Source organism: Berghia stephanieae, chromosome 2 (assembly GCF_034508935.2).
Source record: "Berghia stephanieae isolate SIO BIC M18660-M18661 chromosome 2, UCSD_Bste_1.3, whole genome shotgun sequence".
Lineage (NCBI taxonomy): Eukaryota > Metazoa > Mollusca > Gastropoda > Nudibranchia > Aeolidiidae > Berghia > Berghia stephanieae.
In genome coordinates, this window is record NC_088361.1 from 92,844,991 (window position 1) to 92,871,811 (window position 26,821).

The window sequence follows — 26,821 nt, forward strand, 5'->3', positions numbered from 1 at the left end:
TTTAGTAGGATAAACAGTTTTGTTTCGCCTGTGAATACCTGCACAACCATGTTTCCACCATCATAATATCGAGCATAACAATAAACTGAGCGATTGCTGTGTTTGTAAAAATCAAGTGATAATTTAGTTATATTTATGTGTATCGATATTTTCAAATATTTTCAAACATTAATTCTGATTTAAAGCTGATCCAATGGATACATTGTATCAGTCTCGGGTTTATTCTGCTGGTTACATGAGTTTTCATCTGGTCATCATTAATCGCCATATATTATCGCTATAGGTAAGATTTCACTGTTATTTTAATAAGAATAATGGCAATATTTCAAAATATAATGATGAAGTAGTGATATATTAGAGGTCTCAAAAGCATGAAATTGAGATTATTATATTCTTCATTTCATCGACAATCAAGAATTCTATTTGTAAAAACAGCGGAATGTGAATATTAAAAAATATATATTTACGTCTTTTGCCCAATATCCACTAAATGAATTTAATGCGATTTACATATATCTATCTAGACTTCCAGACATAAGAAGTCGCAGATTTGAGCTTTTTTTCTAAGATAAGGTTGATTTTAATCGATCAATATTTGAAGGAAGAGTTTTCTGGCAAAAAAATTAATTATGTGGTTTTTTTGTTGTTTTGTTTGTTTTGTCTAAAGTGCGTCAGAATATTTCTTGTTCTTTTATCATCATCAGAGGTAACTCTCGTGGTTAAACCCAAACTATTAAAAAGAATTACAGCTTATCGACCTTGACACTATAAAAACGTTTCGGGGTTCATTTTAATTGACGTGCACATATTTGCAGGTCTGATAACCGAACAGAATTATGGGCTTGCCTTAACATTGTTGTAATGGAACGTATTTTCGTTGGCTTGAGAATATTTCAATTATCTTCAATTACGAGCCCATAACAAGTTAATTTTAATCTCTTTAAAATACATCATCCACTTAATCAATCGGGTGCTACTTTTTGGAAATGAGCTGCAAAAATAAAATTGAGTTTTATGGCACGACTATCAGAATTAGAATTTTTTTTTTTTAGTTAAGAAGCAAAATTCTCGTTTCTTATTTTCACCACCATTGACGTGTTTTCTTTTTCTTACTTTTTAGATTAAGTCTTTGTTCATTAGCATATATCGACACAGTTAACTCTCAATTCACCGATCATTTTCAGTATTTTCCCAAAATAGCAGACTTCCCCAGCAGAAAATATTTAAAAAAAAAACTCAAACAAGCTCTCTACAGAACAACTTTATGTTCTTATCAATTAAACAAAGATCATTCTTCAAAGTTTGTAATGTACAAAATAAATCTGAATAAGAAAAATGTATATTGTGTCGTAACAAATGTGACAATTTTGCTGCAGGTGGTAATGAGAGAGTTAAAAAGTAAATTTATTTGATTTTTGTTTGTTTATTTATTACGAGTATATATGATAAAATGGCTTTTTAAATTGATAATTCTATGATTTTAATTATATTCTAGTTTGGCAAGCTGCCTAAAAATAAGATTTAGATTTTTGAATCTCCAAATCCTAAATAATTTTACTCACATCGTGAAGTAGGGGTCCAGACGGCTCAGTTAGTAGAGCACTAGCTTGAAAGGAACCGCAAAGGAACCGGGACAGATCTCGGTTAAGGCGATATTTTTACCCCCAGCAGTGATTGGGGTAACTGGGTCTCTTAAATCTGGCGGAATGTAGTTTGTGATAAACTATCATTTGTTAATGGTAGCAAGCAATAAGCTTCAAAGTCACTTCCCTCGTAATGACGAATAGTAACTTAGTAACTGGTTCTAAACTATCGGAACAATGACGGGCGCCCTTATGAAATACTTCTCCGACGAGCATAAAAGTGTATCTAGAGGAGAAAAACATTATAAATCTGATCAGGTTTTGAATTTAATACATTCTGATCACATGACATGTGAAAATGTTCTTGCCAGCATGAAGAATAAAAAGTACCGAATTTCTTTGTTTAGAAGCAAGCTGCTAGTTGCTGGGCGGACGTGACATCAGACTATTGAATCCTATTGCAATTGTCCGTTTCACGCTATAGACACCGGGATAAACCAGGGCATTTTGGGCCTGATGACTCTGAAATTTTTATTCAAGAGTGAATAAGCTTAGCAAGAAGTAAATTGTAAAAAGCTTAAATAATTTTAAAAGGATGAATGTCACTCACTCACTCACTCACTCACTCACTCACTCACTCAATCCTCTTCGGGCCTGCTGGCAATTGAGGCGATGCAAGGGATCTCCACACATTCGTTTCAACAGTTATTCTTGGGGCCATCTTGAGGGACAGACCTCTCTGTTTTAGGTCCCTCTCTACGGTACGTCTCCAAGTCTCCTTGGGGCGGCCTCGCTTCATCTTTCCTTGAGATGTCCATCACAGAGCCTTTCTTATCAATGATGAATGCCAGCAGTCATTTATTTTTCGATAAAAACTCATCAAAGACCGATTACCTTCGTTCTGAACGATTCCTTTTAGTGAAGCTTGTAGCTTCAGATTCACTCCGACATATTACCGTTTGGAGATGACTTGTCTCATATGAAATTAAAATTTACGACCTAACAATTTAAAAGTCAAAACCTGAAAAACAAACACACAAACAAACAAAACAAAAACAAACGAACAGCAAAAATAGCAAACAAATTTTAAAAAAAACTAAACCCCCCCAAAAAGAAGTAAAAACAGAAATATAAAACCCACAAAAACAAACAAACAAACAAAAACATAAATAAAATAAAACAAAATACCCCCCCCCCCAAACAAAAACAAAAACAAAACCCAAACCAACATAACACACTCCATACTTACTCAGCATTTTATTTTTTTGTTCATTTGTGTATAGTAGATCAGGATATCAGAGAAAAATTTTAACTCAAAATTGTCACTGAAGATCGACTGACACGACACACCTATTGATACACTTTAAAATGTCCTACAGACAGGATGGAACTTGAGATGATGTCTTTGAAGATTATCCGCCAGGGCATTATAATAATGGCTATTCCACTTATACCTTGAACAAACCAACTCGATTTATAACGTATAAAATAGTCCATTTGGAATTGATATCTTATATAGAGGCATTTAGATTTAGCCTGTCATAATTTTCATGTGATATTTACTCCACCATATTTAATCCAGAGGTCAAGCCCATATTAAATTTCGATTTGTAAATAAATCATAAGATTTATTCTCAGTTCAAAATGGATTGCATTATACTAGAAAAATCCTCTTATTTCAAAAGAATAATGATAAAATAGAATAAACTAATGTGTGGCTTCTCATCACAAAATGGTGCTATAACACTAGACACACACACACACACACACACACACACACACACACTCAAACACGCACACAAACTACGAAACTGATAATGTTAAGCCTTTACCAGTTTTATAACCTTCTTCATTGAAACGCCAATTGCTGGAATGATATGTGGCTCGCCGCCTAAAAATGGTATTATTTTAAAGCCAAAATGACCAAAAATAGTAGATTTTCTTCCTTGCCACTTTTGGAACGTACATCCACTGTCCTCCATAAAATACACCAAATTAACACGTCTTCTTGTCGTATTTTGCTCTGAGGGTCCCGATAGCTCAGTTGATAGAGCACTCGCTTCACAATCAAAGGGACCGTGTGCAGTTGAGAGTTTTTTCTGACCCCCTGTCCACCCAGCAGTGATTGGGTAACTGGGTCTGTTAGATCTTTGCGGAAAGTACTTTGCGACAGTCTTATCCAAAGGGCAGCAAGCAATTGCTATTGTCCGTTTTACGTTATAGAAACCGGGATAAACTCCGGCTCCATGGGCCTAATGGCTCTGAAGGACCACTCTTTAGAAGCAACGAAGTTGACGTCACATAGCTCAGCCATTTTGTTGATCAGTCTCTCACTAGATTCTATCATACAGATTATATTATTATTATTATTATCATTATTATTATTATTATTATTATTATTATTATTATTATTATTATTATTATTATTATTATTATTATTATTATTATTATTATTAATATTATTATTATTATTATTATTATTATTATTATCATTATTATTATTATTATTATTATTATTATTATTATTATTATTATCATTATTATCATCAGCATTATTGTTATTCATATTATTATTATTATTATTATTATTATTATTATTATTATTATTATTATTATTATTATTATTATTATTGTTATTATCATTATCACTATTATCATCATCATTGTTATTATTATTATTATTATTATTATTATTATTATTATTATTTATTATTATCATTACTATTATTATTAATATTATTATATTATTATTATTATTATTATTATTATTATTATTATTATTATTATTATTATTATTATCATTATTATTATTATTATTATTATTATTATTATTATTATTATTATTATTATTATTATTATCATTATTATCATCACCATTATTGTTATTCATATTATTATTATTATTATTGTTATTATTATCATCACTAATTATCATCATCATTGTTGTAATTATTATCATTATTATTATTATTATTATTATTATTATTATTATTATTATTATTATTATTATTATTATTATTATAACTATTACTATTATCATTATTATAATCACGTGGACTTGAAATAACCTAAGTAGCAACATATTCCCGCTGTAGGTCTCAATAAATGTTTGCTTGACAAACAAGATATTATGGATCATAAAGAAATCAAACAGGACAAGGGTTGTATTCTTGTTTACATTTCTCTTTTGAGGAGAATTTACATTCAGTAATGGGTTTTTATACGAGTGGCAATTAATTTAGCTTATCGATTCGCGAGGATTTTTTTAGGGAGTGGGGGGGGGGGGTATTTTTTTATCATTAGTTTCATAAGAAACAAATTTTTGATATGTTGGTGTAAGCAATATTATGTGTTCGTGTAAGAGGGAGTGGGGGCGTGGGAAGAGAGTAAAGAAGAGACAGAGAGAGAGGGTGTGTGTGAGAGAGAGAGAGAGAGAGAGAGAGAGAGAGAGAGGGAGAGAGGGAGGGAGAGAGAGATAGATAGATAGATAGATAGGTAGAGAGAGAGAGAGAGAGAGAGAGAGAGAGAGAGAGAGAGAGAGAGAGAGAATACTAGAAAAATATCCTATCCCCCTAACCCGCCCCCCCCCCCCACCCTTCCGCAAAGCAACTAAGAAACGACCGATTTTTAAAAGTTTGCTCATGGTTCAACAGTTGGTAGGGCACTCGCAGGAGAAGTCGAAATATTTTTCACTGAAACCCTGTCCACTCAGTAGTGATTGGATAACTGGATCAGTTAGATCTGCCAGAAAGTACTTGCGATAGACTAGCTTCCTTTTCAAAGGGTATTGACCGTTTCAAGATATGGCAACCGTGATAAACTCAGGTATCATTCAGATACATAATGCTCATAGAGTGAAAGTAGTAGTAGTAGTAGTAGTAGTAGTAGTAGTAGTAGTAGTAGTAGTAGTAGTAGTAGTAGTAGTAGTAGTAGTAGTAGTAGTAGTAGTCGTGGTGGTGGTGGTAGTTATTGTTAAGTTGTCTTTGATGTTATTGTTATAATTATGCAATCGTTGTAAAAGTAATGATATTAGCAGCAGCGGGATATACTCCCCCATCCATAGAAATAGATATTATGGTACTAGTATAACATACTATTCGTATGGTAAATACATTCATTTTATTATCAGAATCGCGCATAAATCATTCCCATAAACTAGTACTGCAATGGATCTTTCACTAAATTATAAATGACATTTATTTCCAATCAACTGTATTAAATCTCCTTTATCATTATTTATTGTTCTTGGTCTTCTTGATACATTCAATTTTTTTTCCATACAGCCCGATACGTATATTGTACGTGCGATCATAACCATTCGTGCAGTCTATAAAACAGAATTAAATAACGCTCGCCCATTTGATCTTAAGCCCGAAGCCATTCCCCAGAACCCCTTATTGCTCCTTACTTAATTGTTGAACCATTCCAGAGGGCTTGCCAACTGAAAATTATAAGTTGGTAAACCACTATTTTGTTCAAGTAAGTGGATAAGAGAACGCATTTATTATAAAGATCATATCATATCTTATGTTTTCAATTGTTATTTTTGTTGGCTGAAGAAGGGATTTGAGCCCGAAACGTTTGGTATTGTTTTTCTTTTTTGTGTGTATATCTTTTTATCATTTCAAGTGGACTTTCACAACGGTTATTGGTCTAGTGGTATGACACTCGCTTTCGGACTGGAAGGTCCAGGGTTTGAGTCCCGATCTGGCCGCGCATAGTTGAGTTTTTTGAAAATGCTCTATCTCACATTCTCTCACAAAACTCAGATGTAAAATGACTACCTTGTTAACAGCGTTGTCTCTGTCTGAAAAAAATGTAATGTCGCTTAACAGACGCATGTCTTGTCCTACATGTTAAGTGTTGCTCTTGGCAAGGGATCCTTGTAAAGCGCTTTGAGCACGTTTAGTAGATATTGCGTTATATCAATGCTCATCTTTAAACGCTCATGTTTCTTTGTTCCAAAATATTGTCATAAGAGACAGTTGTCATCCATTGATCGCTTGCTATAAAAAATGGAGCTTTTATATCGCGCAATATTCACTAAACGTGCTCAAAGCGCTTTACAATGGGCCGCTGGTTAAAAGAAACACTTAACATGTAGGACGGGACATAACGCCTATTAGTCGGACAGAGACAAGACTGTTAAAGGCCAGGTACTCATTTTACACCTGAGTGCGGTGAGAGAATGTGAGTAAAGAGCCTTTTCCAAGGGCTCAACTATGCGACGAGCGAGACTCGAACTCAGGACCTTCCGGTCCGAAAGTGAGTGTAATACCACTAGAAACCCATAGCCGCACACATATATGTGGTACAATCAGAAAACTCAAATACTATTTTGTTGCTCACCGTGTTAATCGGGTAATTTATCGAACTGGATAAGATTCAGAAAAAAACACAAAACCAGTGAGCTTTATATAAAGCAATATCCACTAAATCCACTTAAAGCGTTTTACAAAGGGTTCCAGCAACAACAACTCTGAACATATAATATATATCCAACGAAATTTGACGTCACTCATCTTTTTGTTATTTTATCTAGACCAGTCTTTTTACGAGTAATTGAGGAAACCAATGCTATTAGGAATAAAACCTTTAAACGCCTTTGATAGTAACAAATGCAAAGAGTAATTAATCTATATCATTTTCATATCCCTTGTAAAACAATTGTTGATATAAATTCTTCAACCTGTCGGTTTGACATAATTTTCCACTCCAATTATTTACTAAATTGGCACCATATAACATATCACCCAGTGATGAAAATGCGCGTTATAAATGTCATGTATTATTATTATATCCAGATATCGTCGGCCCCCCCCCCCCCCCTAGATCCACACATATCTCGCCCTCCTATCTCTCTCCCTTTTCCAACCATTATAACCCCCCCCCCCCCCCGCCTCCAACCCCACTAACATACAGAGCGCCCACATTCACACTCGTCACGGCTCCGATCCGTATGGCATTTGAGCACCCTGCCACGGTTGATTAGTTCCATTTTTGTTGTCACACCACAAAGATTACAGGCGGCTTTGTCAGGGGCACTAGACCAATCCACACTGATTTTTAGTCAGATTCGTGACCCACCATGTCAAGCTGGTTTTATCTCGAGATGAACCAGGTAAAGACAATTGAGCGTTAAAGCAAAATAATTCTAAAAAGAGGACTTCGAATTTGTATGAACTTGTAGATTGAAAGCTCATTCTTTACAATGATTGTGTATTTAGGTAAACATATTTAAAGTTAAGTTTATAATTTCAGGTTTAACCGTCCGGTTCATTGATACATAACACCATTTTGAGGAGATGAGTTAGATATTTAGTACAGACAATGGTATCCCAACAGCCATTGGATTTAGCGGCCGATATCTCGTCATTGTGTGTTCCATTAGCCACAGTAATGACATTGTGCCATATGGAATGATGTATTTTATAATACGTTGAAAACATTGGAATGTAGTTTATATTTCTTGAAAAGGTAAGTAGTCGATTAGGCCGTAGTCTTCGTTAACTTAAAGCCTTGTAATAGTGTCAGGCTATGATGTTACGAAGGCTACGATTAGGACAACAATTATTACGTTGAACTCAAAACAATATTTGCTTGCTCCCTCCTTATGAAGTTAATATGATATCGCTAACTAAAGTCTATTATCTCTTAACAGAGCAAGCTAAAACAGCGGGGTTGGAAGAACTTTCTTTAGACTAAAAAATAAGATACCATCGCTCTGACACCAGTAACGGCGTGATATCTCGTCATCGTGTGTTCCATTAGCCATATGGAATGACGTATTTCATTATGTTCATTTGTGAAAAACTGAAAACATTGAAATGTAGCTTATATTTCGTGAAAATGCAAGTAGTCGATTAGGCCGTAGCCTTCGTTAATATATAGCCTGATACTATTTTGACGTGTGTCTGGTGAGTTATCGATAGATAATAGTGCTCAAGTTAAAAAAAAAAGATCATATTCACGATTTGTTTTCATTTGATGCTCGTCGCCTTGTAATTTTTTGGTCAGTGTCAGACAAAGATTTTACAAAGGCTATGATTAGGACAACGATTAATTATTGCAAATTCTGCTGCGTTGAACTCAAAGCAATACTTGCTTCTCAGGAAGTTTATATGATCTATCAGCTCTAACGGAGAGAGCTAACCTGTCACTGCTACAATGAATATAAGACCACACAAAAAATAAATAAATCAAAAACAAACAAACAAACAAATAAATAAAAAACATAAACAAATAATAAAAAATCTTAAATAAACCAAAACAACAGCAAATATAAAAAATCCCAGAGAAAAGACAAAATATTAACAAAACGCATATTAATCGAGAATGAGGATATTCTAGGAATATAGAGAAAATTATTATCAAATTAAATAATGATGATAATGATAATAATAATAATAATAATAATAATAATAATAATAATAATAATAATAATAATAATAATAATAGCAATAATAATAATAATAATAATAATAATAATAATAATAATAATATAATAATAATAGTAATAATATTAATAATAACAATAATAATAATAATAATAATAATAATAATAATAATAATAATAATAATATTATATAATAATAATAATAATAATGATAATAATAATAATTAATAATAATAATAATAATAATAATAATAATAATAATAATAATATTAGTAATAATGATAATAATAATAATAATAATGATGATGATGATGATGATGATGATGATGATGATGATGATGATGATGATGTTGTTGATGTTGTTGATGAATAATTTCGTCTGTGAACTGTGAACCAGTGAATCATCGCTTTCGTGGACCAATGTTTAAAATCTGTTCACTTCTGTATTGATTGTTCGGTCGGTTAATAAATGCTATGTGTTTAGGTTAATACTCACAACCTCCGTCAGCCGGATATAACACACAAAATTATGCGTATTCTTTAACGTTTAACGTCTGATTGAAAGAATTTAGTGAGGACAAATCAGCCAATTGACTGTAAAAAAAACAAAAAACAATAACAAATAATATGAGTGGCGTCAACTTCGTTCCTTGTATTTGTATCCGATTACGCCTTTCCGTGAAATCATTAGATATCGTCGCCAAGGCATTCCATGAAGGAATACAGATAACTCATCAAACAAACGTCTGATGTCAACAGAAATCATCCTTATTGTCCAAATTGGGTAAATTGGGCAAATTGGGGGTAATAATCTTGCCCGTGGTAAAAAAAAAAACAAAAAAAAAAACAAAAAAAAAACAAAAAAAAAAAACAAACAAACAACACGAAAGCGTATGAAGCGTGGGGATCGAACTCGGAACATTCCGGGTCACAGTGCAATGCGTTATCCTCTCGACCACCTCGTCCCTTAATGAAATTAAAGGAGAAGTAAACAGCATCAAACTCGTTAACCGAGAACATTGCCGCGCTCTCATGTCTGTTTGGAGAATAAATAATTAAACATTGATAAATAGAACTTGAACCAATACAGGCTCTCGAGGCCTGACACAGAGGAAATTTAATTCAGAAAAGTGAGTAGAGTAAGCACATAATATGTTGATAATAACAGAACATGAAGTGAGTAGAAAAGTGCTAGAAGACAATATAAAATAAACAATTCACGGCGATGGGGACTGGAACCCGCGACCTTACTGATACGACAATTCCGCCTGGCCGTGAGAGGGTTGCTTTGCAGTCGACGCCACCTACCATTCTGTTACAGAGTAAATTTGCCGTTTGCGTCTTGTTGTATGACATTCGCTTTTGGACTGGTTGGTCCTGGTTCGAGTCCCACTCTGGTTGGCGAGCTAAGTTGAGTTCTTGGAAATGGATTTTTATAATTATATAATGATAATTATAAAAATAATAATAATAATAATAATGATAATAATAATAATAATAATAATAATAATAATAATAATAATAATGATGATGATGATGATGATGATGATGATGATGATGATGATGATGATGATGATGATGATGATAATAATAATAATAATTATCATGATTATCTTTTTATTACTATTATGATGATAGCAATAATGATAAAAAATAAAAATAATGATAATATTGATGATGATGATGATGATGATGATGATGATGATGATGATGATGATGATGATGATGATGATGATGATGATGATGATACTAATAATATCATATTTCTTATTCATATTCTCTCACGTACTCAGATGTAACACGAGTACCTGACCAATAACAGTGGTCCTTTGTCGAAAAAAAAAAAAAAACAAAAACAAAAACAACTGTACCTATCATCGCCATATATACGTCATGCCTGGTCTACCATGTTAAATGTGACCCGCCGTCTCAAATCGCTATTATGTCGGGATACCCTCGGTTAGGTAAATTGAATTCATTGCCACAAATATAAAACTTGGGTTTACTTTCTCTACGTCATGCTGGAGTAGAAATACTATTTCTTGCTTTACAAAAACTTCTACGGTCCAATTTCTCATCATTCTTTCCCTAAATTCACTTTCTGGGGTCTGAATCATCCCGACAAAATACCGTTTTGAGACTGAGGGTCACAAATGTTGTCGGCTAGAGACCCCTTTATTGAATACTGCGCTACACAAATGCTCAAATTAAAAAAACAAAAACAACAACAACCCAGAAATTGATGATTTATTGAACTAACAACACTACCAATTGAATTGAGGTCTGTGGTTCGGTTTGTGTGTTTTACAATTACTGATAACGGATTTTAAGACATATTATATGATAGATAGCCAGTCATTTCCATTCGTTTCTCTCTAGACAAAGACCAAACTGTTAGATAAACTGATTGCTTTTGAATGAAATCAGCTTTTTTAAAAAAAAAAAAAAATGAAAAGTAGAGGTTTTACTATGCACATTAAAACCCCCCCAAAAACTTGAGCTTTTATATAGCGCAATATCCACTAAATGTGCTCAAAACGCTTTACAAGGGGTCTTTACATGACGCCTGTTGGGCGATATTACAATTTCTTTCCCGACAGGGACAACACTGTTAACGGCAAGGTACTCATTTTACACCTGAGTACGGTGAGAGAATGCGAGTAAAGAGCCTTTTCCAAGGACTCAACTATGTTCTATCTAAACAAGTTAGGCCGCAAGTCAGTCCAAACGGTCTTAGGGGACCGCTGACTGAAATTTTAGGAAAAGTTTAAGAATCATTGGTCCAGACAAAAAATTGTTTCTTGCTAGTGTTATCAGTATCAGGTGTGTCCGTCTCGTACCTGACGGATATCAATAAGAATTGAGCTGTCATAATTCGAAATTTTCGTGTGTTTGTTTATCTCTCTCTCTCTCTCTGTCTGTCTGTCTGTCTGTCTGTGTGTGTATGTGTGTGTGTGTGTGTATGTGCAGATGTGTGTGTATCTGTTGTGGAAGGGCGGAGGGCATATGTGTGCGTGGGTGTATATATATAAATGTATGAATTTATTTGTGTGTATGTGCTTTTGTGTATGTCTTTGTGTGTATGTGTGTGTGTGTATGTGTGTGTGTGTGTGTGCATTTCTCTCTCTCTCTCTCTCTCTCTCTCTTTTTTCTCTCTGTCTCTTTCTTTCTTTCTCTCTCTCTCTCTCTCACTCTCTCTCCCCTCTCTCTTTCGTTCTTTCTCCCTTTATATACACGTGTTGTTTAGTATTCGCTTATTTGTGTATGTTTGTGTGTGTGTGTGTGTGTGTGTGTGTGTGTGTGTGTGGATAAGGTTTCGTGACCGGACACTTGAATTGGTGCTGCCAATTATTGGAATCTGGACAATCGATACGTATTGGGTCGTACGAGTTCCAAAGAAGACATAAGTCCTCTTCACAATATTTGTCAATTCACAACAATCTCAATTTCTCCAAATCGTTGTCCCAAAAAAAAAGTATTAAGTCGGTATAAATCAGATGCTAAAAGTCAAAATAGATTATTTGTTTTTAAATTATCAAAAATATATATATATAAAATCTTGATGTTTTAACACTCTAAAAGAAAAGACCATGATCCCTTTTCCTCTATATATTTAACTCACAGCCGAAATGATATTATGTCGGGGTGGGATGGATGCTAAAAATTTAGTTTATAGTGACAATGTATTTTTCACGTCTTAATTAGGAAAATATCTTAAAGTAACAACATCAAAGGTTGTTCAGTATTGGTCATATTCACTTTAAAACGCCTTTATGACACCTGGTTCATACAAACCCACCCCCACCCCCAAATCAATCTTCATCTGGTGATCGAGCCTCATAGCAGTCGAGGAAGACCGAATTTTGGGGATGTTTTTATTTTCATGTATTTTTCTGTCTTGCTTTGTCTGGCAATGTTTCATAAACACTATTTCAGATCTTTAGCCAACACCAGTGCCCTAATTTCTCAATTTGATATACCTTTTGTGCCCTGTTGTGCGTTAAGAATTATGTCAAGCAATGTTAAACGGATGGTTGATAACTATTATATTTTTCTATCTGCTTTGGTTTGAACTGTTTCACAGATACAGTTTCAGATTTGGTTTGAGTGGTGAAATTTCTAAATATAACGACACTCGAATTACGTAACTGTCAGTAAAAGGGGCTTAATAATAAATGATGACAGTGCACGAGAAGGAAAGTGTGTTCCATGTGGCCTCTTGGGGAATAATTAAAGCCTTATAAAAGTGTATTGAGCATTGGGGAAACGACGAGATAATTATTTTACATAAATGTATTTCTATTTCCATACAAAAACATTGCAATTCAGACTGTTTCCTCTGAAACGATAAAATTGGCAACCTAACCACAAATCAATGATAACCGATCTGTCATAATTCCCAAATCAAGCTTCGAACAGGTAGACATAGCGAAACGTCAACCCACCGGCCGTTATCTTAGACAAACAAAAATGGCTGCTTGACAACAGTGGAAACGCTTTGCAGGACATTACAGTAATAACCCTACCCCTTTGATTATAACAATAATCTAGCAAGAAACTTGTATGTATTCAATGAGCCGCGTTTCCACTTTGTTTACCCCAGGCACACAGCAACCTCTAACAATATATGAAGTTGAAAGGTTTCAATTCCTCCCCCTTCTTCACCCCCACCAAGCAAATGCCATTTAATCCTGTGTTAGATGTCACATTATTAATATTATCATTAATATTATTATTTTAAAAATGAAAGCGCCTAGAGCTCATATTGTTGTTGTTGGCGATGTAAGTGTGCGGTATTATTATTATTATTATTATTATTATTATTATTATTATTATTATTATTATTATTATTATTATTATTATTATTATTACTGTTACATTACATTATATTAAAAAGATATAGACATCTATGGTGTTTAAACTTTATGTTATATGATGTCCTTTTTTGTTTCTGGGATCTATACGCGTACAGTATGCCGTATGAATGGTATTTGTTTTGAAACTATTCTTTAAATAAAAATAGCTGAGGGTCATAATTGTTCCGTACAGCCAATACTAAAATTTTGCTACGAGCACAAAGTTACAGACAAATTAAAAGATAATATACAAAATGAAACAAAAATCCCTATATATTACAGATGAATAAACGAAAAACTTGCAAACCGTTTTTAAATTAAGAGTAATTCTATGATCCGTTGACTGTAATGATTATTTAGAAAATCTACTAGGGCATGATGATCAGTCATTAAAAAACTTGACGTTGGGAATCGACACCTAGCGCCCTGTTGCCAGATTTATTTGCGCGCACGTAAACTTTAAAACCGGACCGATTTTGATCGTTGATCGTTCAAAAGATTGTCTCGGTCTATGTTTATTTCCACAATACAGTAGTGCTATAATTTTTAAAAAAACTGGAGTGCCTTTTTGTAATGGCATTTATTTCTCCGCTAAATATTGCGCGTTCGCCACTAGTTACATAAGAAAAATAACCGGTGATTGCATAAAAGTTGCGAGTGTCTTGTATTAATACTTGTTAACCTGGATTACGATGGCAGTCAAGATTACTCTTGTTTTGTTAGGAGCTAATCTGCTTTGCACCAGCTAGCCTGCGGCAGCAAATTGGTGATTGACACCATTGTGTTCTGGCAAATCCAACACAAAGGCGTCAGATATTCGAGTGTGATAATATTTCGCGGTTAATGAATGCCTGGTAGAGTTATTGGATTGTGCCAGATCGATAAATTAATAGGCACGGCCTGCTATGATCTTTTTCGCATAGAGATTAATAAATAAATCCAAAAGAAATGACTACTCAATACAATGCAAATGTTGCGATCTACCCCACCCAGTTATGGGCTTGTTTTAACGCAGTTGCAATGGACAAATAAATGTTTTAGTTTGAGAGTATTTGTGCGGCTATGTGGTCTAGTGGTATGACACTCGCTTTCGGATCGGAAGGTCGTGGGTTCGAGCCTCGCGTTCGGCGCATAGTTGAGTCCTTGGAGAAGGCTCTTTACTCACATTCTCTCACCGTACTCAGGTGTAAAACGAGTACCTGGCCGTTAACAGCGTTGTCTTTGTCAAAAATTTGCAATATCTCCTAACAGGCGTCATGTCCCGTTCTAAATGTTATGTGTTGCTGTTGGCCAGGGACCCCTTGTAAAGCGCTTTGAGCACGTTTAGTGGATATTGCGCTATATAAAAGCTCAAGTTTTACAACAATGAGGCATTAACAATCTGGGTTACCATGCTGGTAGTGACGAACACAAGTTAGAATAATCTTTCTCTCTATCCTTTCTTTTTCTCTGTTTTCTTGACGACCTATTCAATTATATATCTTAATATCAGTGTTGGTCCAGATAACTCAGTTGGAGAGATCACTGGCTTCACACACATATTGATATATTATATCGATTTCGGATGTGGTCAAGATTTGTTTTTCCGATCCCTGAGTCACATAGGGGTGATATAGGTAGCTTGGTCTGTTAGATTTAGTTGAACTTATGATTAAATAAACTAGTGTCCTTATCAAAGGGTATCAAGCAGTTGCCGGAGTTTATCACGGTTGTTATAGCGTAACCACAGTAGCAGTTGGTTGCTACCCTTTGGATAGAACGCTAGTCTATTGCAAAATACTTTCCATCTGATCGAACAGACCCAGCTATTCAATCACTGGACAAAAAATCTCGACTCCACCCGGGATCGATCTCGGTCCCTTTGCGTGGCAAGCAAGTACTCTACCAAATGATATATAGGGACCCCCCCCCCCCCCCCATTGTTACTTAACTTTCTATTAATTTTATTGTATTCTCGACTGCCTGCTCTCTCTCTCTCTCACTCTCTCTCTCTCTCTCTCTCTCTCTCTCTATATATATATATATATATATATATATATATACATATATATATATGGGGTGTAGGGCATGAGAGGGAGGAGTAGTACCTCACGGTGAAAGGCAGTCACGCTTCTTAGTGATCCTGAGAAATGGCTTAGTAACTTATTTGGTCTCCACCTCTTGTGTCTAACTCGTATATGGCTCCAAGTAACTGATGTGCACTCAGTGGCCACACCCCGGGCAACGGTTTTGACTGACCGGCTAAACTATACGAGGGAACCCAAAGGCTCTGCCGGAGGGTAAGGAGTCGTCTTTCCTTTATGTGCATGAAGACTGTTATGGCGGAGAGTGCAGATGATCCAGCAACATGGACAATGGACTTGATGGCGTTACAGCAAGGTGTATGGTACACGTGGAGCGCGTCAAAGACGTTAAATGATTGCGGTCGGCCATCGTAGAAAGGATTGGGGATTGGAAGTTATACAGGTACCCCTGAGCCCCCTGCGGGTGTGATACCTGTTGTAAATATTAACAGGGAAGAGACAATCTCTTCAGGGAGTAGTACAAACGAGGATGACGACGTCAATCTAAAGCCTGCGGGAGGATTGGAGTCTGATAATGTATGTATGAAATATGCAGGGAAATGTCTACGCATTGGAACATGGAATGTCCGGACATTATATACACTAGGTAAACTGGACAACTTGATTAAGGAGACGGATGAGATGAAGATGGACATCCTAGGAGTGTCTGAGCACAGATGGACAGAAGAGGGTACTGTAAAAAGAGACACTCACACATTTATCTATTCTGGAGGTAGTGAACATCAACATGATGTGGGTGTGCTTGTGAAATCTAACATTCCCAAATATATTATAGGTATATATGCTGTAAGTTCCAGAAACATGATGATAAAATTGAGAGCCAGACCTTTTGACATGTCAATCATCCAGACATATGCACCCACAAGTGATTATTCGGATGAGGACATTGAAATATACTACGAAGAATTACAAAGTATGTTGAAACACGTAAAATCAACGGATGTGTTAATTGTCATGGGTGACCTAAATGCTAAAACGGGAAGGAGAGTGACGTGGTTGGCCAATATGGACTTGGGGTTAGAAATGAGCGCGGAGACAGACTAGTTCAATTCTGCATTGAAAATGAGCTGATTGTTACCAACACCTTTTTCCAGAAACCAAAGAGAAAATTATACACATGGAAAAGCCCAGGGGACTGGTGTAGAAATCAAATAGATTACATTATGATCAGGAAAAGGTTTCGCAACAGTGTAAAATCATGCCAAACATACCCGGGAGCTGATATCAATTCTGACCATAACCCACTTATTGCAAAGCTAACGTTAAATCTAAAGAAAATTAAAAAACCAAAGTTATTAAAAACATTGGACATAGATCGTCTAAAATGGTCATCAGAATTGCAAGAGAAATATAATGTCTCTGTTTCGAACAGATATGATGAACTACTTATTGAATCACAAGAACAATTCTCACAAGCAAATGCAATTGAAGAAATTGATATAAAATGGAACATATTCAAAGATAGCAAAAAAATCGGTAATAAGGATATTCCAAAGAAGGAGAAAAGTACAAGAAAGCAATGGATGACACCAGAAATTTTGGATCTCATGTCAGAACGTAAACAAATGAAGAACAAACAAGAGTATGAAGCGCTGAATAAGAAAATCCAACACAAATGTCGCATAGCAAAAGAAAATTGGCTTAACCACAAATGCAGGATGATCGGAATATTTGGCCTAGATGGAAAAGCAGCCCACGAGGAAATAAGACAAATTTCGGGCAAAAAACGCACCACTAACAACAATAACTGTATTAAAGACAAGAATGGTAAAATATTATTTGAGAAAGAGGATATAAAGGAAAGATGGTGTCAATACATTGGCGAGTTATTTGATGATGACAGGCCCCAAATACCTTTGCCAAGCAACACTGAAGGTCCTCCAAAACTCGCATGTGAGATAGAAAATGCATTAAAAAATATGAAAGATGGCAAGGCTGAGGGTGAAGATGGCATTGTAACAGAAATGCTAAAAATTTTGAAAGAATACTCAATTGTGAAACTAACAGATCTCTTTAATAGTATTTACAATACAGGCTATATTCCAGACGAACTTGCCAAATCGGTTTACATCACCCTACCGAAAAAACCAAAGGCGACAACTTGCAGTGATTTCCGCACAATAAGTCTGATGCCCCATGTAACTAAATTATTATTGAAGATCATCCTAGAAAGAATCAGGTCTGCCACGATAATGAAGTTGGCGATGTACAGTTTGGCATTAGAAAAAATAATGGGACAAGAGAAGCAATTTTCTGTTTAAATAATATAACACAAAAATACCTTGATCATCAAAAAGAAATCTATGCATGCTTTATCGATTACGCAAAAGCATTTGATAGGGTACAGCATGGAGAATTAATGACAGGTCTGGAAAAGGCAGGCATTGATGGCAAAAGTATACGGCTAATCACAAATCTATATTGGCATCAAAAAGCAGCCATCAGGATTCAGGGCGATCTGTCACCTTTCACGCCAATTAAAAGAGGAGTTCGTCAAGGATATATCCTCTCTCCATATCTATTTAACCTGTACACAGAGTTGATCTTCCGTAAAACCGAGCACATTCCAGGTATTGTTATTGGAGGTAGGAGGATAAATAATCTGAGATATGCAGATGATACAGTATTGTTGGCATCGAACGAGACAAATCTACAGATCCTTGCAAATCAAATAAACCTGAACAGTACAGCAAAGGGTCTAGAGATGAATGTTCAAAAGACGAAGGTAATGGTCATGTCAAAGAAGCCTGAAAAAAGCGCAAAAGTCCAAATTAATAATCAAAACATCGAACAAGTAGATTCTTTTAAATATCTTGGACAGACAATGACCAACAACGGAAAGAATGAGCTGGAAGTGAAAAACAGGATTGCTATAGCTAAGTCGAGGTTCAGTCAACTGAATAACATTTTAACTTCGCAACAAACGCAGATGAAAACGAGAATAAGAATACTCAAATGTTATGTCCACTCAACACTTCTCTACGGCTCAGAAACATGGACCTTGAACAAACAAATAGAGAAAAGAATTGAGGCCTTTGAAATGTGGACTTTCCGTCGCCTTGGAAAAATCAGTTGGAAAGAAAAGAAAACAAATCAAGAAGTCTGTGACATCCTTGATATCAGACCGACCCTAATGAAAGTAATAAAAACAAGAAAACTTAAGTATTTTGGACACCTAAGACGCCATCAAACTGTCAACAAGGACATTCTTGAGGGTAGAGTTGAGGGGAAAAGAGGAAGAGGCAGGCCAGCAAGAACTTGGATAGATGATGTGAGGACATGGACAGGATTGTCGGCAGCCGAATGCAGTCAGCAAGCTGTCAACAGGGAAGATTGGCGTGTCATTTCAAGTCGACCTCAACCCATGAGATGACACTGGAAGAAGAAGATATATATATATATTATTCAGCACAAAGTATTGCATTTTACACAATGTGACCCATCGCCTCAATTCGGTATCATGTCAGGATTTATCGGAGCATCCCAAGAATGAATTAAAATAAAACTTGAACTTTTATATAGAGCAATATCTACTGTACGTGCTCAAGGCGCTTTACAAAGGTTCGTAACTAACAGCAACACGTAACATGTTGAACGAGACGTGACGCCTGTTAGACGACATTCCAATTTTTTCGCTGACAGAGACAACGCTGTTAACGGACAGTTACACATTTTACACCTCAGTACGGTGAGAGAATGTGAGTAAAGAAACCGTTCCAAGGACTCAACTATGCGCCGAGCGAGGCTCGAACCTAGGCTTCCAGTCCGAAAGCGAGTGTCATACCACAAGGCCACATAGCCGCACAAAGTAACTAATATTAATGAACCATAGATTAACCCACGTTATATGTTGTTTTGTTTTTTAAACTAAAAATTCTATTTGCATCACCTAGTCCATCTTGTCATACAATAATGCCTTGAGAGATTGCTCACAAATATACAAAGCAAAAAAAAATCATCCTATGTAATCATTGAAAATATCCTTAGATGAAAAAGATTGAGAAAATTCAATACTAATGTTGTTTATTGAATGAGATTATAGAAAATTGAATGGATTAGCCAGGAGGCGGGCAGAAAGAAAATGGCTCAAGTCCAGAGATGCTGTCGATAAGAAGCGATACATCGCGGCTAGAAATGATGCAAAAGCCGTCAATTTCAGGGCCAAAAAGAAATTCTATGAAGAAAGCCTCAAAAACGTGGGACGTTCGAGACAATTCTTTGCCTTGACCAAGGAACTGCTGGGACAACAGACGCAACCAGCTCTCCCATCTTTAATCGATCGTGCAGATCTACCAACTCGCTTTGGTCAATATTTTAAAGAAAAAACGGATACCATCAGGAAGGAACTCTCGTCTGAATCGATCCCTACAACATTTGACAAGTTTCATGGTGATTCGTTAACACATTTTTCAAAGATTACTGAAGCTGACTTACGTGATTGCATTATGTCGTCTCCAACTAAAAGTTGTGATTTAGACCCCTTAAATACTGCCATTTTAAAAAAATGCATTGATGTAATTTTAACACCATTTACATGTATTGTTAATAATTCGTTGCAGTCAGGTGCTGTACCAGACATTTACAAAGTTGCTCATGTCAAACCCCTTTTGAAAAAACCTGATCTCGATAAAGAGAACTTAAAAAACTATCGCCCTGTCTCTAATCTTCCTTTTCTCTCTAAGATCTTAGAAAAGCTTGTTTTGAAACAATTACTGTCTCATCTTAAAAATAATTGTCTTGAAGAAAAATTTCAGTCTGCTTATAGGCAACATCATTCGACGGAAACCGCACTTGTTAGGGTTGTTAATGATCTCCTCTCTGTTATAGACAATGGTTCATGTTCTTTGCTGAATTTGCTTGACCTATCGTCTGCTTTTGATACTATTGATCACAATCTTCTTCTCAAACGTCTTGAAATTACTTATGGCGTGTCTGGTGCAGCGCTTGATTGGTTTAGGTCATATTTGTTTAATCGTAAACAGATTATTACGGTGGATGAATATAGATCGGAGGAAATCTTTCTTGATTGTGGGGTTCCCCAGGGTTCAGTACTTGGACCCGTTCTTTTTGTTTTGTACGTTGGCCCTCTGTCTAAAATCATCAGAAGTTTTGGTCTGTCTTACCATCAATACGCTGATGATACGCAATTGTACTGCGTTTCCAATATGAGAAATTTACAAGAAGTATCAGCCAATAGTAAAAATTGTATCCAAAGTGTTAAGAAATGGATGAATGAGAACAGACTGAAACTGAATGATGATAAGACGGAGGTGCTGTATGTGGGGAACAGGAAGTGGAAAAGTGAAACAGATTTGAAGTTGGGGGATGCCTCTATTCAAATTGTTGACAAAGTGAAAAACCTTGGCACATTCTTAGACTCTGGACTGTCGATGGAGCACCAGGTTAATAATTTGGTTAGATCTCTCTTTTTCCAACTAAAAAAGATTGCTTCCATTAGACGGTTCATATCTGAGGATGTGACCAAGCACCTGGTTGTGTCCCTCGTACTATCGAAATTGGATTATTGTAATGCTCTGTTGTTTGGCGTTTCGCAATACAATCTGAAACGTCTTCAGATTGTCCAAAACAGCGCTGCCAGACTAGTATTTATGAAGCGTAGGTGCGACTCTGCCGGACCTCTACTTCATGACCTGCATTGGCTGCCTGTTGAGAAAAGAATTAAATTCAAAGCTTGTGTTTTAGTGTATCGTTGTTTTGAAGGTACTGCCCCTTCCTACCTTTCAGAACTAATTGAAAGATATTCAAAACCCCGCCCCTTACGTTCGGCCAGTGATTCCACAAAACTAGTTGTCCCTCGAATTCGGAAAAATGCTGGAATGAGATCCTTTTCTCATTTCGGACCCTCTATTTGGAACGCCTTACCGCAGAGCATTCGTGAAAAAGAATCTTTGTCTATTTTTAAACGTTCGCTTAAACATATTTGTTTCGATTTTAGTAGATGGTATGAGAAGCAAGATAGGTTTGGTTTGTGTTGTGTGTTGTATTGTGTGTGTGTGTATGTGTGTGTGTGTGTGTGTGCTTGTGTGTGTGAATGAGTATGTTTCAGCCAAAGTAATTTGTAATTTAAGCGCTTAGAGTCTGGTGTCTCGGAGTTATAGCGCTATATAAGTTTTCAGCATTATTATTATTATTATTATTATTTGTTTATCTATCTTTACTCTTCAGATCTGCTGACATTCATTGGAAGTATTACAGATTTTCACAGCTTTTTTTCCCATCATCAAAAAGATCCTGTTAAACACCAGGAACTATAACCAATATAAGCACAGCATCTCGTATAGAGACGTCTCAATATGCCCAACTGCATTTTAACGTAAGACTGACATTCTCTAGTGCACGATGGTCGTGCATGAGTATGTTTCATCGGTGCTTCCAAAACAACACACACCGTGCAATGACGTCAGGTTTTCAGCACACTCGGACCGTATCCCATTGCCTTTGTCTAAATCGTCAATTGGATTTTATGGACCTCTAGAAGCCTCGCCTGGAGTCTGGGGATGTGACATGGATGACAAATCATACTTCAATTCTTACAAAGAAGATTTCAATTTACCTCGTCGCCCGTCGACAACGGGATCCATCTCAAAATGTTCACCAGAAGGGAGGCTAGCAAGATCCTTAAAAAGATGGATGCCAAGTTACGAAATGAAATTTCTCACCCCTCAGCCTTTTCCTCCTCGTCAGCCCGTATACAGTGCTCGGTTGGCTGATCGTATACGGATCAAAAGATCAGACAGTTCCGAGTCCGTGAATACTCAAATCTCATTGTTGAGCTGTTCGACTCACCTGAGCAGCTCTCAGACGTCACCAAAACGTAGACGGCGTCGGAAAAAGAAACAGAATGAAGATGGCACAGAAAAGAAAAGCATATGGCTACAACTGTCCAATAAATCGAGCGGTGAGCTAGATCGGATGATGAGGAGAGATGCCATGTATGCTCTTCAAGATACGGAGTCAGAAATTTTTAAACATCTAGACGAAGAGGAGAAAGAAATGGTGACTCAAGCGGGCATGTGTCAAGGCTTGAGGCTTGGCCCAGGTAGACAGAGGAGCGACAGCGCTTCGAACACTCATAAAAAATTGCCTCAGAGAAAAAGACGTCAAAGAACGCAGTCAGCCGGTGGTAAACATGAAGGGCCAATGTTGAATTTCCAGGAAGTGAGACGTCAGATGATAAGTCAGCGTCTGGCGTCCCATACACATCGTTCTCGACACAGTGGAAGGAAATCTCTCAGTCGGAGTTTGTCTCGTGTTTCTTTGCTGTCCACCTCCAGCAGTGACGTTTTGACAGCAGCCAGGGAAATGTCGCCTTTACAAGTGATGGAGGAAAGAGTCAGCAGCAGCCCAGATAACCAAGTTTCCGTGTGGAAGGGTGACTCACAAATTCTTGCAATAGATCTAAAGCGAGGCTTGACGGCAAAAGTTAAATCAAAAATAGCAACAACCACGTCAGCCTTGGAACGCGTTACAGGTTTTGGAGAAGACAACGAGTCTAAATTCTATGTCGGTACTTTGGAGGAATACCCGTACTTAGTAGATGAGGACTACAGTCATATTGCAAAAGTACCTCAACGAGTTCGCATTTCTCCTCATTTAAGTCATGTGATCAAAACAGATATCCATGTTAGAATGGGTCGCCCTCGCTACCACGAGATTAAAATAGAAGATATCACAATGTGGAGCAAAGGACAAGTGTTAGACAGATCTCATCGGAATTTGAAAGTGTTTAATTGGTTACATAGTTTGAGAGAATCTGATTTCGATATGGCTTTGCCGGAGAGTGTTGTTGACGTTCCTCCAGGAGGGGATGTGACTACTAGGGATGAAAATATTGTGGCTGTCGATGAGCCCAAGATAAAACCATTGCTGGAAAGGCTCAAGACAGAATTCATTGTTTGATTTTTTTTGTTAGACAGTGTCTAAAACGCGCCATATAATGTTAAGATGAGAGCAGTAATCTGGAGCGGAGATATTTCTTGACATACGGAGTTCCTACTGCCAAACCTTTGTTAATTTGGACTAGTCGTTTGTGTTTAAACATGAATTACAACCCTACCCCCTTCCTAAAAAACAGAACAGTTTGCATCTATTTCAATTTACCAAAGCAAGCATAAAGCTAATATGAACAAAATTAGTAGTATAATGCATTATTGGAGTAAACATTTTGTTTGATGGAACGACCAGGTCCAAGATGGAACATTAAAGTGAATATTTTGTTTGATGGACTGGCCAATGGGCACGATCTATATTACATTTCTATGTGCTCGAGGTCATTGGTCTCATTGCCAAGTGTGCTCAAAATGACCCACATAGTGAAAAGTGTTCACAGTTTGAGAAATATCCAACGTTACAATTGGTCATTTTGCTCAACATGACTTATTGGTATGTTTACAACTTTCATAAACGAAACAGCGTGTTCAGATACATTCAGAAATGCACAGCAACAAATCATGTGATTAATGACTTGGTTGGACAAAACCATAAATATAGATCGCTCCCATTCCGAGATGGAGTAGCTAATCCAATAGGAGCATTGCAGTAAATATGGAGTGGCCAATTCCATGATAGAGCCATTTAGTTTCTACTTTGACCATATTAGCCTCTCCACCTCTAATCGAGACCAAATTTTACAGTGACAAATTCAAAAACATGCTGAGACCATTCTTTAAATCGACACAAAAAAGGATCTTACCTGTCACCCACCGTCTCAAAACGGTATTCTGTCATGATGGCAGGGATGCTAAAAATTGACTTCATCGACAATACAAATAAGACGTGTTAAGTTTATATATTTGATTAAGTGAAATAGATATTGTTAATGAAATCTACAGATACTAAACTCACATATTTTTTGTCAGTTTTACGTTAAAAACACAATATCTTATCTTGGGAAACCCGGCGATAGCTCACTTGGTAGAGCACTCGCTTCACAGCAAAATGACAGAGTTCAATCCCGGGTGAAGACAAGATATTTTTTACCACCCCCCCCCCTCCCTCCCCCAGCCACACCAATGATCGAGGAACTGGGTCTGTTCAGTAAAGATTGGCAAGCAATTGCTAGGTCCGTTAACGCTATAGAAACCGGGATAAAATCTGGCTCCAAAGGACTCATCGTTCTGAAAGCCAACACGTTATCTTGTTCACACCCACATAACACCATATTGAGTCGATGGGTCACAACTTTGTTACTTTCAAAACTTATAAAAGATCTAAAAGTGCAGAGAGCAGATCATGTGTATGTCTGAATCACACTTAGATTGGAGCCTGGACCTCTACCGGAAAGCTTTTTAAAGATGTATTTTCTTTGAGAAAAATGTACGCCTTTTCGCGCTGCATCGTGAGATATTCCACGCAGGAATATAGAACGTACATCAAATCCACGTCTGATGCAGGCATTGGTGTAAGGCAAAAATCTGAAAAAGTGTATACAAAAAAGTGCCAGACAAAAGCGGAGAAAAAGTACAATGAGAAAAAAACATCCTCCCAAAAAATCACCCTGTCTCGACTGCTGATGATAATGATGATGATGATGAAGAAGAAGAAGAGCGAGAGAGAGAGAGAGAGAGAGAGAGAGAGAGAGAGAGAGAGATGAGAGAGAGAGAGAGAGATGGAGGGGGGGGGGGGGGAGAGAGAGTGCAGCCAGGCAGGCTGATTTTCTTGTGATGTTATTTTTTCTAAGATTTTTCTCTCTGCTTTGTTTGCCACTGTTTCATACACACTTTTTCATAAATTTGAAGTTCCATAACTCTCTATTTGAAGATTTTGGACTTCATGGTCTGCCTTTTTGTTAAATCAAAAGCCAACTTACGTTATTTTAGTCTTCTGGCCCCAATTTTAAGTACGTGGACTAGATTAAGTTCTGTACTAGTTCAGTACATGACTTGTTTGTCTAACGCCTAAACGAAGCAAGTGACTAAGTAATCGAATTTTATGAACGTTTTCTAGTCTCTGACTAGCTTGGCTCCTGCCTAGAAATGGGCGTTGAAAGAACGTCGACTAATTTTGGTTATTTTGCGCTGGTAACATCAAACTCTCTAGTACACGATGGCATCTAAGATACCAGCCTTCATAATTTCAACGCAAAAGATTTCCAAAGAGGACATTAGCAACACATCCGGATTAGATATATTTCTTTCCATTTCATATTCGAACTTTTTTTTGGCATGATGAATAAAACCATATGATATTGACTGATCAGACTACAATGGTGTCCATAGTCGACTGTCAATTCTATATTTAGGCCTTTTAAAAATTTATTGAAACTCGAATAAATTGAACCTGAATAAAAAAGAAAAAACCAACAAACAACCCCCCCCCAAAAAAAAAAACCCACAACAACAACAACAAAACAAACAGACAAATAAAACAGAAAGTGTGTTCGGACGAATCACATTAAATCAGTCAGTTATAATGCCAGCCTAAACTTTGCCAAACTTAGTCCGAAGGTGCCGTTATTTTAGTTTGGGACAAGCTTAATCAGCTCAAATAAAATCCGATTTATTTCAAGTCGCTGAAATGCTAGTCCACGTTCATAAAAACGGGCCCTGGTTGTTTTTACAAAACTAATCAGTTGAGTTTCTTGTGTCCCACAGCCGGGCACTTTTATTCAATCCCGCTAACCCCTCCACCCCCCTCCACCCCTTTCCCATACACAAACAATCAAGCAGCTGATACTTTTACAAGATCGCATTATTAGGCGCCATAAACTTCTCTATTGCCAGTATGTATTTTGATAAATATTAATGTTTCTATTGTTTTTTTATTATTTGCTGAAGAAGGGTATTGAGCCTGAAACATTTCTCGTTTTCAAAGCTGCTATTATATTCATTTCTATCCGTTACTATTTAAAAGTAATGCTTTAGTGCATTTGAAGTGTTTCTT

General features: G+C 36.4%; 1 protein-coding gene across 2 annotated transcripts; it reads left to right on the forward strand.

Annotated features, from left to right (window-relative positions):
- On the forward strand, positions 1-26,237 carry LOC144965880 (uncharacterized). 2 transcript variants are annotated; one of them, XM_078901699.1, is made up of 2 exons: positions 1-283; positions 22,106-26,237. In XM_078901699.1, the coding sequence occupies exon 2, from the start codon at positions 22,280-22,282 to the stop codon at positions 23,837-23,839; it is 1,560 nt and encodes a 519-aa protein (XP_078757825.1). In that variant the 5' UTR covers positions 1-283; positions 22,106-22,279; the 3' UTR covers positions 23,840-26,237. The 2 variants fall into 2 exon arrangements, with proteins under 2 accessions (XP_078757825.1, XP_078757823.1); XM_078901697.1 differs by lacking the exon at positions 1-283 and adding an exon at positions 7,574-8,060.
- The last annotated feature ends 584 nt before the right edge of the window (positions 26,238-26,821 follow it).